The 14883-nt window shown below is 41.6% G+C and overlaps 1 protein-coding gene across 3 annotated transcripts in view; it reads left to right on the top strand.

Moving 5' to 3' along the window:
- Positions 1–14883, top strand: part of BICD2 (BICD cargo adaptor 2) — an 80994-nt gene that overhangs the window by 48729 nt on the left and 17382 nt on the right. For all 3 annotated transcript variants that reach the window (XM_081898311.1, XM_081898313.1, XM_081898312.1), the window contains exon 2: positions 792–1004. In XM_081898311.1, coding sequence (XP_081754437.1) covers positions 792–1004 — 213 coding nt within the window. The remainder of the gene's footprint in view (positions 1–791; positions 1005–14883) is intronic.

Genomic DNA, 14883 nt, shown 5'->3' with positions numbered 1-14883 from the left:
GCATGAAATAGAGGGAAATGATGGATGAGAGAGCCCGAGGAAATTACCTCAGAAAGTAGCATTGTGGCTTGTTCTGAAATGACACCAACTCATATATTTTAATGTTAGTGAAGGAAATAGGGCTGTTCAGACCAGGAGATATATGCATGTAGACCCTCCTCATGCAGAAATCTCCACTCAATTTATGGTTTTGGTACATGGCCCTTAGTGCATTTCTGTGCCTCATCCTCAGATCTGTAAAATGGGGATTATAGTGATCCAGCTGACAGGGATGTTGTGATGATTTCACAAGTGTTCACACTTGATTGTTTTAAACAATTACGTACTTGACTTACAAGGTTGCCATTTTGAAAAATGGGAGTTCTCTTTAGCACAAATACAAATCCTCACCTCACAACAAGGAGATAATCGTGTTAGAAAAGGAAAAGAGCACGATGTTATATCCAACCAGGTTGTCCCCTTACTGCAAGGATTCCTACCTGTGCAAGAAGACCTCTTCTTTTCTCTCTGCATGCTCCCCCAATCTGCATTGGGGTTCACCAACCATCTGGAGAAGAGTTGGGGCATGCAGGGGTGCATGAGGAGGGGAGTGGAAAGGAAAAGAGATGGCTTCACTGGTTACAAATACCCCATAATGTGTGAAATACAGCAAGTATTTATGTTTCTGCCCATTAACGGGTTTGGGGAGACTGATGTGCTCTTCAGCTTCTTAACCAGGGTATACTCAATGCACAATAAACATTCATGTTGCTAAAATTATTCATTAAAGAGCTTTTTGATTTTCCCCCCAGGCTTTTGGTCAGGCTCACACCAACCACAAGAAAGTAGCAGCAGATGGAGAGAGCAGGGAAGAAACCTTGATTCAAGAGTCCGCCACAAAGGAAGAGTACTACATGAAGAAAGTCATGGAACTGCAGACAGAGCTAAAGCAGCTGAGGAATGTCCTTGCCAACACCCAGTCTGAAAATGAACGCTTGAATTCTGTTGCTCAGGAACTGAGAGAGGTGAGAGTTATTGGCCAATAATGCCTGAAGTACAAAAGTTCTGAGGCTGTCTTGTTATATTCCCTTGGGAAGCCATGCCTATTTATGTTTCTGATAGACTCTTCTTAAATTAGGCATGCTGGGGACTTTCAAAGGCATTTCTCTATCTATCTTCCATTCAGTTCAGCAGGGCCCATGAAGTCGCTCCTCAAACTATATCTGTCCATATACATAAAAACGTAAGGCTGTTGACACGTTGCTGTTTGCAACTGCAGTGTGAGGTACAGCAGGCAAGTGGCCAAGCCAGAAGCACAGTTGGCAGGTGGCCCAAGTGAACTGTTTAAGTTGCTCTGTGAAGTGCCTCCTTTCTCTTTTAAAAGGGGTTGGGGCAAGCTGTGCGGGGATCTGCAATGGGGTGGGTGTGGTGTGAAAAGAGGGGATTTGGTCAGATGTGACGGAAGGGCAGATAGCAAAGGGGTAGGTGTGGTTGGAGAGCAGGTGTGGTTGGAGAGGAGAGCAAGTAGGGGCAGCAGGCCCTAGTTAAAATCTAAATGTTAAAACCATGTCACATTAAATCAATTAGTTTTAAGGTTTCCTAAAACCTGCATACAAGTAGCAGTAAGCTAAAAGTAGTAATTAGATGGCCATCCTACATGCCTGGAGGAGCAACAACGAAACTTAATTTATCTTTAATATGAAAGGATGTTGGATTATTGGGGGTTTTTTGTTTTGTTTTATTTATGAGCTTCATTTGTTGTTTTTGAGGTTAGCCTGCTGTGAACCCTTCTAGAGAACATAGTTGACTAGGCAGTATCCTAGAGGTGGGGGCTGTGACCTACAGCACCTTTGTTCTTTTTTATAATTAATTTATAATTAATTTTTATTGATTTTTCAGTTACTTATTCATATACATCTTCCATTATTTTCCATATATATAAGTCAAAATACATACAATAATCCCATATCTTCCCCAGTGACTTCCCACCACCTCATTGCAGCTTCTTTTATTCCCTCCCTCCCTCCCTCCCTCCCTCCCTCATCTACTCTTGTTATTCTTGTTTCTTCTTTATTACATCATGTATTTTTCAAATTTTAATTTAAACATATCAAGGATTTTATTTGAGGGCAACATTTCTCTAGATATTCCTTTACACATTCCCACTCTTTTTGTATTTTTTGTTTTTGGTGATTCCCAATTGCCACTTTGTTCTTGTGTCCTCTCTGAACGTTATGCTGTTCGCCATATTGAGGAAGCATTAGCCACATTAAATGGGAAGAAGCTCTTTTGATGGGGCTATGGATTACATGTTGTATCAAAGTATAAAGTTTTGTTATGTAAATGCTTATTTGCAGATATCTGGCTCTGATTCTCTCTGTGTGTGTATATAGATATAGATTGTTAAAGCTATGGCAAAAATATATATATTACTTCTTTAACATGTTTTACAAACATAATTTATGTTTGGTCGATTTTCCTTTTCTCTTATGTCCCTCCCCGTCTCATTTTTACTCTGGTGAAATGAGGCATTAAATGTAGAAATGGGAACATGTTGGTTCCCCTCCCCCCCCCCAAAAAAGCTGTGCATCATCTGCAAAGTTGACTGCTTCAGTTTCCATCTCTTGGAAACAGTGTGAAACAAAAGTATCAGGTTATTTTAAACTTTGTATATATCTGCTTGAACTGGTATGAAAGTTGCAGATTTCATAAGCGTTTCTACTTCATCCTCCTCCTGCAACATATTGAGCGGTTTAATTTTGGTTGTTTTAGTTGAGAGAAAGCGAGAAGAAGCACCGTGGCAGGGAATGCAAGGTTTATTTGAAGCTTTTGGTTGTATGAGATTGTGCGGCAAAAAGTGCTGAAAACAAGTGGGGCTGATCTTTAGGGAGCTGTTGACACTGCGTGAAGCTGTCTTACTTCATCAGCACTGCATATGAGGACAGGCTGCAGATGAGATATCTGTGTAATACAGAACAGAAGTCTCTCCATGGCAGGAATGAGTAAGATCAGTTAGAGTAGTTTCTGATTCACTGGCTGGAATCCCCCAGAAGTGTGGAGGGGGAAATGAAGGAAGATTGGGGAAGGGAGCTCTGCTCTCGGTGGTATGCTTTGCATACAGAAAAGTCCTAGGTTCAGTCCCTGGCATTCTGAGGTAGGGTTGGAGATGACACTTGCTACCAGTCAGTATAGATGTGTTGCCCCAGTCTTGGACACATGTGTATGCAAATATGTAGTGCCCCCCATTTTTTAAAACGAAAAATAATAATGTATAAGTCTAGGCTGTGCCTTATTTCTTTGATAATGCTATGGCGAAAACCTCCATTCCTTCAGAAGATAATGTTCAAGCAAATGTAATACAGCTAGGATACGATTGGAGGCAGACAGAATGGCTCAGTAGTAGTAGCAGTAATAGCAGTAGTAGTAGTAGTAATTATCTAACAGGAAAAGCCACTTTTCCTGCTTTGTGGAGCCTTTTTGTGAAAAAGTCAAAGAGTTTAGTAAGCAGATGGTGGGGAAATCAACCTGTTTGCTGTAGCACTGAAGTGCAGTCTTTCAGGAAGAAGCTTGATGGTCCATTTTGCAGAGTACGGAGACTAAGGCCTGATCCTTAACTGCTGGAGGGGGTTAGGGTTTAGCAGCATCATAATTCATGGTAGAAGGTACAGTAGCATAAGCACAACCTCTGGAAGTGTGCCTGCTTGCAGAAGTTGGCATGGAATCTCAAAATGAGGTGGAGCAGGCTGTCTATAGTTTTGCCTGATTTCAAGCTGATCCAGTTGCCAGACAGGGGCCTGGGCCTCTGCTATGCCAGCCTGGTACTGGTTCAGCAGAAAATACCCAGAAAACTGCTCTCCATCACATCCACTACCTCCCTTGACCAACGCAAGTGTCAAGGCTTTGGATGCGATGGTGGAGCCAGTGTTTGCCTATTATGGTCCTCTGGCCATAGTTCCCCAGCCAGAGCTAGGACTGCTCTGCTCAGGTTCAGAGCAATACAAGTCTGAGCAAGAGGAACCAGAGTTAAAAGGAACCACTAAACCAACATCAATCAGAGAACATCATTTGCTCATTGCTTCTCTTCCTTTAACATGTCAGAACACTTTTCTATGACTGACGGTTGCTAAGTGGGCAACTTAGCCATAAGAATAGCTCTTCTGGGTCAGACCAAAGATCTGTCTATTTAGTTCAGTTTCACATTGCCTACAGCAGCTAATCAGATTCTTTTGGAGCAGAGGCAAGAAGAGCCTTCTCCCACTGTCCAGAGGCAGAACTCACAACTGTGCACATCACAACTCAGCCACTGTAAACCTTAGACCTTGGGCATGGTTGCTTCAGTGCTTTTTTGTCACAGTTGCAGGGCCCTAAATACTAGGGCACAGTCATTCCTGGTTGAGTTGCACATGTTCTGTGACATGGCATGTGCTAAAATTTGTGTGTGTGTGTGTGTGTGAATGCATTTTTAAGACAGCTGCCTGTTTTGTGTATGCATCTTCAAATCATTGTAATGATTGAAACAGATTCTTACTCCCATGCACAGAAACAATCTGCCTATTTCTTAAGGCATTATGATCTTTTGAGACATACTATCCAAAAGAAATCACTGCAGTTTTATTGGAAAACTGTTTAGCCAGTTTTCTAGTTTGTTCTTGTTAAGGCTTGTGGATACAACATGAGTGTGGTGTTGCCATGAGCTAGCTCAGCCTCTGCCTCCTGGAGATTCTCTTGAGACTACTATGTACCACTAATTTCCCCATGTCATCTTTTGGCAAAGGTCCATCGTATAGTGACAGACTCATGGTTTGCATGCAAAAGACCCCAGTTTCAGCCCCTGAAAGGGTTTGGAAAGGACTCGTCTGAAACCCTCGAGAGCCTCTGCCACTCAGCATTAAAAATACTGTACTAGATTAAGGAATGATCCGGCTCTGTATAAGGCAGATTCCTCTATTCCAATGGGCACATGTAATAAACACAACATGAGATTGTTGCTCTCTAAGGTGAGCCATGTAGTTTTGTAGGTGTGTGTGTGTGTGTGTGCGCGCGCACACACACACACACACACACACACACATGCCAATCTTAGCTGTTCCATTTTTAGAATGGAGTGAAAAACCAAATACTTATGCAGTTTATACAATTTATTTGCTTTTAAGTCAAATAAGCTCACCAGCCTCTCCTAATCTGTGACTAAACCATCTTTAGAAAAAACACACCAGCCCTCAGTTCATTCAGTGGTATTGGGAAGGCACAAGCAATTTCCATTTCTTTTTAAAAACCATAAAAGTGGCAATTTTTCTGAGGCTGCCTTTGAAGAAAGTTCCTTTGGTACTTTCTGTCTGCATTATGGCTCATCTTGGCTAGGCTGAGTAGCATAAATAAACCACATGTTAATCTTCAAAATGGAGTTTTCTGATTATAATGATTTCAGTACAGCCCACTCTCCCCCCGCCCCACTTTTCAGTCATGGTTTACATTAGCAATCAGGCTTTTATTCAATAAAACTGTCCCGGAGCTATAAATTCACCTAAAGCTATAAAAATCCATTTGGTTATTTACAGAGAGCAGACCAGCCCTTTCCCTTCTCCCAGATAAAGAACTTTAGGGGTGAGTGAAAGAAGGTAGGCAGAATGAATGAATGGTGTGTGTACTGGGGAATTAATCCAAAGCTGAGTGTTCTCCTTCCTAGTCTTTAATTTTGTGCCGCTGTAGCATGAACAAGCTTTCTAGACTGTCTTCCTTCTTCAAGCTGGGATTCCTATGGTTTTTGTTTGACTGCAGCAGCCAGTTTGAACACATTAGAAGACTTCAGATGTTGGTCATCTGCGATTAGTCTGTTCCCATGACATGTGAAGGCTAGAAGGAAGAGTTGTGCTGGTTGTGGTTTCCTTTGGTTAAGGTTTCCTTTGTTTGAGTAAATGCTCAGGATTGGCCGTTTTGAACCCTGCATTGCTTTGCTTTGCAGGACAAACAAACAAGCTCTTTCAAGCTGTTTCTCTGCTCTCTTTCCCCAAGTCCACTTGCTTCCTGTTGTCATGCAGCAATTTTAACCCAGAGTTTATGGCACAAATTATCCTCCGCAGTCCTGCAGCCAGTGGTCATGTCATCCACCTGTCTCCCCCCCCCCCCCATGTATGGGGAAGCATCACTGTCCTTTGTGCTTAGCTTTTGCTCCCTTGACCTTTCTCCCTACGTTTGCCCTTCAGATGTTCATGAGCAGTCTTCAGATGTACATGGGGAAAGGAATGTGCTCTCTCATATAAGGTGGAGTTAAATATTTTCCCCTTTAAAAACTGCAAAACTCCCAGCAGGGTTCCCCGCACCCTGAGAGCTTACAGCCTTTAATTTCACTTTTAAAAAATACACATGGAACACAAGAAATGTATGGCTGGGGGAAAGAAAATGAAGAAATCTTGGGGCCCGGTCTATTCATCCAGATTTGTCTGACTGTATATAGGATTTCTCCCCCACTGGCTCTTTTATCTCCCCCATTCAACCAGTGTTATTTTCAGCAAGTGTTTATTTTTAGGTGCCAGCTCTGTCACCATAGTAGCCAGCTAAGCTTGTTGTTAGGCCCCATCTGCCTACATTGGCTCTGTCTGGTGCTCTTTTCTATATACACAGTAGCCTAATTGTTCCATATCTCCAAGTTCCCATAAGCACCTGCCTTAACATCATTACTGAGGGCAGAGTATTCCTAAAGTCAGGGGCACACTTCTATTCCCCAATGGGATTTATAGCTAAAATGCTGATTAGTCCTTTGTGTGTTGTTATCCTCTCATCTCTCAGAAACTGTTATACTAGTGGTTTGTGTGTGTGTGTGTGTGTGTGTGTGTGTGTGTGGTTTTTTTTAAGGACAGGACAAAACTTACTTTCCCAGCTAGGGGGGTTCCAAAGCTTGCACTATGAGCCAAGCCTAAGTCATGTGTTCAAAGCAGAACTTGCCTTACAAATACCGTATTTTTCCATGTATAAGACTAGGCTTTTTCCCTAAAAAAGAATGTCAAATATTTGGGGGCACCTTATACACAGATACATCTCCCTCCATTTTCTTAAATTGGAGTCCCCCAAAATAGGGGGCACCTTATACATAGGGGTGCCTTATAGACGGAAAAATATGGCAGTTCTTGTTTTAAAAGAAGTGGACTAAACCATGTAAAGCCTCTTTACATGTATTAATGTGGGTGCTCTTAAGGAAGAGTCTGCATAGTGGGATAGTTGGTTCATGAATACTGTCCTATTAAATGAGTGATAGGTATGTATGCATTATAAAAAAGGATATTGTCCCTGCTTTGTTAATGTTACCAGAGTGTTGTCCATGCCGAAAAACATGACTGAAAGGACATGAACAAATCTGACTCACCCCCCTGATAGTTCAGAATAAAAGCCCAGACTTGTTCTAATTGCAGCACAGCAAGATGAGGTATAAGATGCAAATGAATCATATGTGCAGAGTTGACAGGATTGATCTCACTCCCTGTTCCAAAGATGATATCAAAAGAAAACGGACTCTATTGTTTTGTTGTTGTTTTTTAAAAAAGAGCAAGCAAGAATCAAAGTGAACAAGATAATAAATGCTGTAACATGGCGCAAGAGGTGTTTGGCTGCTAACACAAAAAGAGAGGAAAATAATTCAGGAAGCTGTCATGAAAGTGCACGTGCAATGTAAGAACAAAGGAGAGGGTAGACTACCAAATGGAAGGGTGTGGGACAGCCCTGAAGCTAAATATGAAAAATTCATTAAGCCCCATGCACAATTTTGGTCACATACAGTTCTGTTACAATGGGGAGCAACTGACATTTAAGATGCTGTTAGATTTACAGTAAACCACTCTATGCTTTTTGGGCTCTGTACCCCAAATCAAGCTGTTGACCCTCAAATATACCTAGAATTTTGCAGAAGTCACTGGTTCACAGATCTCTGCAGAATATCTTTTAAATTTAACTTTGACATGCATTATTGGCACTGAGGGCCTACTTAGTGACTGCTCCTAGACTGTGGAACTCACTTCCATGGGAAGGTAGCTTTTAAATGGTGTTAAGTATGTTCAGTGCTGTTTTTAATTAGTTACTTATTTAATTGAGTGTTTATATTCATTGTGTGCTTTTAGTTGTACTTATTCCGTGAGTTGCCTTGGTTCTTGAACTGGGAGAAAGGTGAGTTATAAATAAAATAAATTCAACATGCATAAGCACAATGAATTTCACAACTCATATCCAACATAAATATTAGAATTTAAACCCCATTGCTTTTCATAATAGACATTGGTGACTTGTGCTGACAGGATTCATACAAAGCAGAAACTTGTTGGCATCTGTTTGTCTCAATAGACAATGGAGTGCACCTCCGGGGGTGAAGTCAAGCTGCTGCGTTAGCAGCACTGAAGTGACCTCCCTGGAGTGCAAGCCTTGGCTGTGTGTATTGTGGCCCTGGGCTGCTCTTGGCCTTGCTGATGTGGTCCAAAGGAAAGCAGAGCAATACATTTGGCAACCAGCTTGGCTGCAGGAATTTCTAGAAGAAGGCGTGCAAGGCACCATCCAGCCACCTTAGGGACTCTACTCTGGATTTGCAGAAACAGGGGCATAGTTCTTTGGAGTGTGCACTGAGCACAGGGTTCAGTTCAGTTTGGCTCTTCAAAATACAACCTGCCTCTTTGTCCCAGGATTTGTCATTACCTAGCGAAAACCCCTACTAATTGTGCTGCTTAAATGCCTACGTAATAAAAAGCTTGCCTGTAGATGAATCACACTTTCAACATAAACAATTGCAAGCTTTGCTCAAGTACAGTGGTACCTCAGGTTACAGACGCTTCAGGTTACAGGCTCCGCTAACCTAGAAATAGTACCTCGGGTTAAGAACTTAGCTTCAGGATGAGAACAGAAATCGTGCGGCGGCAGCGGCAGGCCCCATTAGCTAAAGTGGTACCTCACGTTGAGAACAGTTTCAGGTTAAGAGCCAACCTCTAGAACAAATTAAGTTCTTAATCCGAGGTACCACTGTATGTTAGGGCATGTACAGTTGAAGCACCCATTATTACATAATCAGTGCGAACAGGATCCAGTATCATGCTCTTCTTTCCCAGGTCTGACACCTTGCCTTCACTCAACCTTCCCTAAATGGGTTCCTTCCAGGTTTTTTTGGACTACAAATTCCATCATCCCCAGCAAGCCTGATCAGTGGTCAAGGATGATGAGAGATGTAATCCAGCAACACCTGAAGGCTCCCATGTTGGAGAAGTGAAGCATTACGTAGGTGGAAAGGTTAGCCACAGCTGAGCAACCAGGGTTTCAGTTGAACTAGGTTTTGAAATCAGGGTTACCAGGTGATTTTGAAGTGTAGCTAAATTGGAACCCTGCTTTGCCTAAGCAGATCCTATGTCTTGTTTCATGTGACAAGGGGGTTTATAATAGGTTAAGTACATCCCTTGAAAACTACTTGTCCTGTGAATTGGCTCTTAGTGAACATGAAAAAGAAGTAGGTGGGAATGAGATTATGCAAGGCGGATATATTGCATGTCTGGAATGTGTTTGTGATATGGCAGGAGATGATAGTACTTCATTAAATGCCCACTAAAATAAAGTCATCTGAAAGGGCACTCAGGCTTTAGCAACAGCAGCCAAGCTAAATGTGGGGTAGTAGCAAAACGAGAAAATTGGTCAGGGAGAAGAAAGACAGGGATCATGCAACACTATTGTGTGTGCGAAGAGGTGGATTCCCAGGAAGCAAAATGGACCTAAATCCACCCTCTTTGAAATTTCTTCCTACTGGATGGGTCCGATAGTGCAGCAGGCAGATAGTTGTGTATGTGACATTCTGTGCAGTGTACAGATAGCCTCAACATTGCTGTTAAATTTCTACCTGCATATCTGGTGGGCAATGTTTATTGGGTGCTCGGGATTTCTTAGGTCACAAAGGGAAGGCCTTCTTGCCCTGCTGCCAAAATTGCTCAGTGATTTAGCTCTCTTGTTGCCTTGACTTGACACTTTGTCACTGGGGCTAAGAAGCTTCATCAGCTAGAGCTCCCCACCCCCCCTTGTTTGTGGAGTGGGGCTCTCTCACTAGGGGATTAAATTTTCTAAATTATAATCCTGTAATTCAGTTATTCCATGAAATTGCCTTTGGATTTCAATCCTTTGTGGTTGTTTTACACATTATGGTTTCATATTACACTCTGTTATACCCTGTTAATAAACAGGCATTCAGATTTTATTTGAGAAATTTAATCGCCCGTCCCACAAATGGCAGACAGGCTGGGGGACCAACTACAGGTAGCAACTGATTAAACACACATTCAGATGATGCGCAATTGCACACACATGCATGGTGCTGGACCCGGAAATAACCTGAAAACGTTGCTAAACACACCACTAAAAGGACAGAAGGGGAGGGGCTATAACCAGGCAGGGCACTCTTTTACATGTTCTGCTAACCTGCGGGGAGGGGGCCAGGAATGAAACCCCCAATGGTTGCCAATGGTATTTAGTGTAGTGGGAGATACTAATTGCTTTATTATTGCTATTGTTTTGTTATTGTTATTGTTATTTTGCCAAGAGTACCATCGGATAATATTGGTTTAAAAAATGCATTCTTTGGCTGTGCCTCTTTGAGAAAACTGATGGCATGCCATACCTTCCCTCCTTCCTTAAGAAAAGGTTTAGTGCACAATCTTCAAAGCATATTTTAAATCATAGATATGTTGCACAGTGAAGTTATAGGTGCATTTCAACTAAATTTGCCTGGCAGCACTGGTACAGTGTTGAAATATTGTCTAGAAGGCAGCCCCCTCCCCTCCTTCTCCACCCTCTACTGCCAATGTATGCTTATCAAAGCTACTCATAAAACACAGATTAGATAGAAGCTTTGTGTCCCCAAGGAACTCACCATATCAAATTGGGTCTGCGGGACTTGTCGCCCTTGCCCTGCATAGTGACCAAATTAGGAAGATCAGCATATGGTTTCTTCTTTGCTTCCCCCCTCAAATGCTTTGACTTTAAGGCACCACGAAGAACTGCAGGATAAATAGGCAGAGCCCCTGCATTTTCTTTTGTTCGTTGCAGGAAAATTCAGATGTAGAGAATGGTGGGACTCCAGCCCCACTGCTGGGCACTCCCTCAGCATACCGTGGGCTGTAACAGATGGCAGCTGTTGGGTTTCTCACCTTTTATCTTTATCAAAGCTGATTTTAAAGTGACAGTTTTTCTTTCTTTTGCTCCCCCTCTACAATAATTATAAGAATTTTCTATCTCACTCAATGAGAATCTATCATTTATCATTTGTAGCCCTTTTGAGAGCCCATAATGGGGAAAAAGCATTCCAAAGATGATGAATTGTCATGGAAATGCGTTTGGTTTGCTTTGCATATTATTTAAGGAGGCATCTGTTCCTGATTTGCTTTATTGATGTTGTGCATGGATATACTTGAAAGAAAGATATTATAAAGCAGAACATATCTTTTAAAGGTGACAGTGTAGAAAGTCTCGGCATCTAACAGAAATCTGGAGATACAGCCTGACTTTGAAGTGTACGTTTTCAGGAAGTTTTGGTTTCATCAGGGCAGACACAATTTAATGTTTCAATCTTATATACTAAATGAATAAATCCATTCCCCAAGTGTATTGAAGTTCTTTATCCTGACTGTACTCTATTATTTGAGAACTCATACCATGCACAACTGAAGATCACTTAACTTTTAATTAAACCATTATGTCGTCAAAAGCCACATCCTGATTTGGGGGGGGGGGGGCTCTGTGTGTTTTTAGATGTAGCATACCTTGACTTTTATTTTGACCCTCAGCCTGCTAAAGAATAAGCTGCATACCCACCCCAAAAGAACCACAATTAGTCTGCTTCTAAATAGTGTTTGTTAGTGTGGGGGTGAGGAACAGATTTCAGGGTACAGAATATCAGAAGCAAATGAGAAACAGCAAACATCTGAGTGTAGGTGCTCCAATATGTTTAATAGTACTTGACACACAACAATACTTCACATATTGATGTTAATAACATTTCTAGTAGTTTCCATTATTGAATTAATTTAAAAGTCCTGAATTCCAGATCCTGAAAATGTTCGCTGTAGAAGAAGCTTGTCAAAATGTATAGCAAACTGCTTCCCTCCTCAGCCCAAGGTTGTCCTTATTAATTTTGTCCCAGTCTCATATTGAATTATCCCTGCAGATTCATGCAATAGATGAACCTAAATCTAGAATTTACTAGACCAGGGATGGGGAAACTGTCACCTTTCAGGTGCTGTTGTACTACAACTCCCATAATCCCTGGCCCTTGTTGGCTAGGGTTAATGGGAGCAGGAGTACAACATCATCTGGAAGGCCACATTCCCCTGCCCAAACACACAATTTCCTCTTGTTTTTGAAGGTGGCACCCTAGGCTAGTAATACATTTCTAAAGATTTTTCTCCTTTAAAGTCGTGGCTCAATCTCAACACTAAGTACATCACAGTTTTAGTAGTTTTATTTACACATTCTCCTTCTAACTTTACCCTTTCCATCCTCCTTTTTTGTTCTCTAAAGCACTTCATGATTTACTACCATGACTGGGGCACAACAGAATATTCTACTATTATTTTATAAAAGTCTGCTTTCCAAAATGCAACTGTGCATAAAAAATAAATCAATTAAAAAAACAGATACTCAGCAGTTTTACAAAGGTTTTGCCTCAAACAACTTCATAAATGTAGCAGATATTTAAATATTTATTCGCACAGCTGAGTTTATGAATCTCAAACATCCTTTTCCTGCCCTGCTTTTCACAAAAAGATGCTTGAAGAAATAGGATTTTATTCTACTTTTTCAACAAATAGATATTGGTGACTTTTCTCTCTCTTCAGAATTCAGGATCTTGCTAGAAACTTAGCCAGTCTATGCATGAGTACCATGGCTCAAGGTGTGTTCTTTATTTGCACACAAGTTAATTGGAACTGTTAAATCACAGTGTTTTAGAGGCCTTTCTTCAGATATTGCATCGCAGTGTATGTAACGACCCTTCTCACTTCCTTCAGTTAAAAAAGAAGGGGAGTATGTGAGGCCCAGTCATTCCTACATTTCAGACTGAGAATAATGTCACAGATAGGCATGACAAGTGCACACAATGCACTACGTGGGGAGTTCCAAAGTACAGGTGCTACTAGCACACTAAAAGTTCTGACAGCTTGAAAATGCTGGCGAGAGTTGCAGTCCTAACTACCTGGAGGGCACCAGATGGAGAAGGCTGGACTAGAATAACTGCATCTCTTCTTCTTCAGGGCCGTAACTACATTCAGTTTTCTATTGACTCTCCTTTGTTTTTGTTTTTTCAAATGACCCAGAAGTAGTCTCACAAACATGACAGACCCTGCCAGTTTTAATTCATATTAGTGGGGTTGACATCCTTTAGATTGCTCACCACAGTTGCAGCCACAGCTGAGACTCCTAAATTTGGAGGCATTCCCCCCCCCTTCGTTCTGGATATGGGATCCAAGGATCAGGCATAAGCTTGACTAATCCTCGCTACAAATGATCAATGCATCCATCAGTCGAATCTGAATATATTCCTATGCAGACAGTAAACCTAAAATTAAAAGTATATTTGGAAAGCTGGCATATTACTACCGTTATTTGTCCTGCCATTTCTGCATAGCATTATTTTCCTGGGAAGGGTGGGGAGGGAAGGAAAAGACACTAGAAAATATCCTTGCTTCCATTAAATAAAAATGTAACATTTGTTATGAAGAAACCTGTTCAGTTTCCCCACAAATGATGCCTTTCAGCTGCTGTACAATTTGGAGAAACAAATGGGGAGAGATGGTAATTTGGACAGACATTGAACAGTCTCGGGGTATATTTTTTCAAGGGATTTCCTTTCTCTCCCCATTAATCAGCATAGGCTTCCCACAAAGACCTGCCTCTGAAGGAATAAAAGATTCTGGGATGTTGTCTTATGAAAATAGTATGAATAAATGTCAAGGAAAGCTTCCCCTTCCTACCCCTGGGTTACAGTTCTGGACTCAGTTATTATCATTTTATGACTACTTTAGGCTACACATACGATGCCCACCCCCGACTGCTCATTGTAAAAAAGATGGGCCACTAAATTGGCAAGGTTTATCTGAAACTTTAGACCCCTGTCCAAATAGTTTCTAGAGAAGAGGACCAGACCACAGTCAATCAATGACCAGTAGATGCCATTCCTCAGCAATATTTTTATGGGTGTTGTTCGTGTAAGGTCTTTGCTTATAAAAGATTTCTTTCTTGCTTTGTTTAAAAAGAAAACAGCCAAACGAAATACCTATTTTGCAGATATGTCAAAAATGAAAAGGTTCTGTTAGCCCTGCTGCTTTAACCGAATTTAAAATGTCACATTAGTGTGAGAACTGGGTGATTATATTATGTGGAACAATATCCATTTCTCTTATCTACGAAACTTCTAGTGAGCTGACACCTGAGCTGGGCAAAATCAAGGGCATGAGAGGGCAGAATTAGTTAACTATTGGAGCACCACACTGCAGTCCCAACCCTCCTCTGCCTTTATGTTCTCACCTTTCTACACCACAGAACAGTTATGTCCCATCTTTGGAATTCCCTTTGTCATGCCTTGTTGTGTGTGGCATTCTTGCTTTTGTTATATTTTTTTAATTTCAGGCAATGGTCCACGGCTCTTTGCTTCTTGCAAAAGTGGGGGGACCTGCTGCCCCCCTAAGTTACTGGGCTCCCACCAGCCCTAGCCAGCATGGCCAATAGGGATAATGGGAATTGTAGTCCAGGAATCTCTAGAGGACCACAGGTTCACTCCTCCTGCTTTATTGTGTGGCTGCACACATCTGTCACAATATGGGTTAGGCAGGCGTGTGACACAGCCCTAGGCAGTCCACCAAGCCCTTTGTTCCAGCTCCTTCTCCTGTTCAATCTCGTCTT

This window comes from Podarcis melisellensis (assembly GCF_964234715.1).
Source record: "Podarcis melisellensis genome assembly, chromosome: 2".
Lineage (NCBI taxonomy): Eukaryota > Metazoa > Chordata > Lepidosauria > Squamata > Lacertidae > Podarcis > Podarcis melisellensis.
This window is presented reverse-complemented; position numbering and strand designations above follow the sequence as displayed.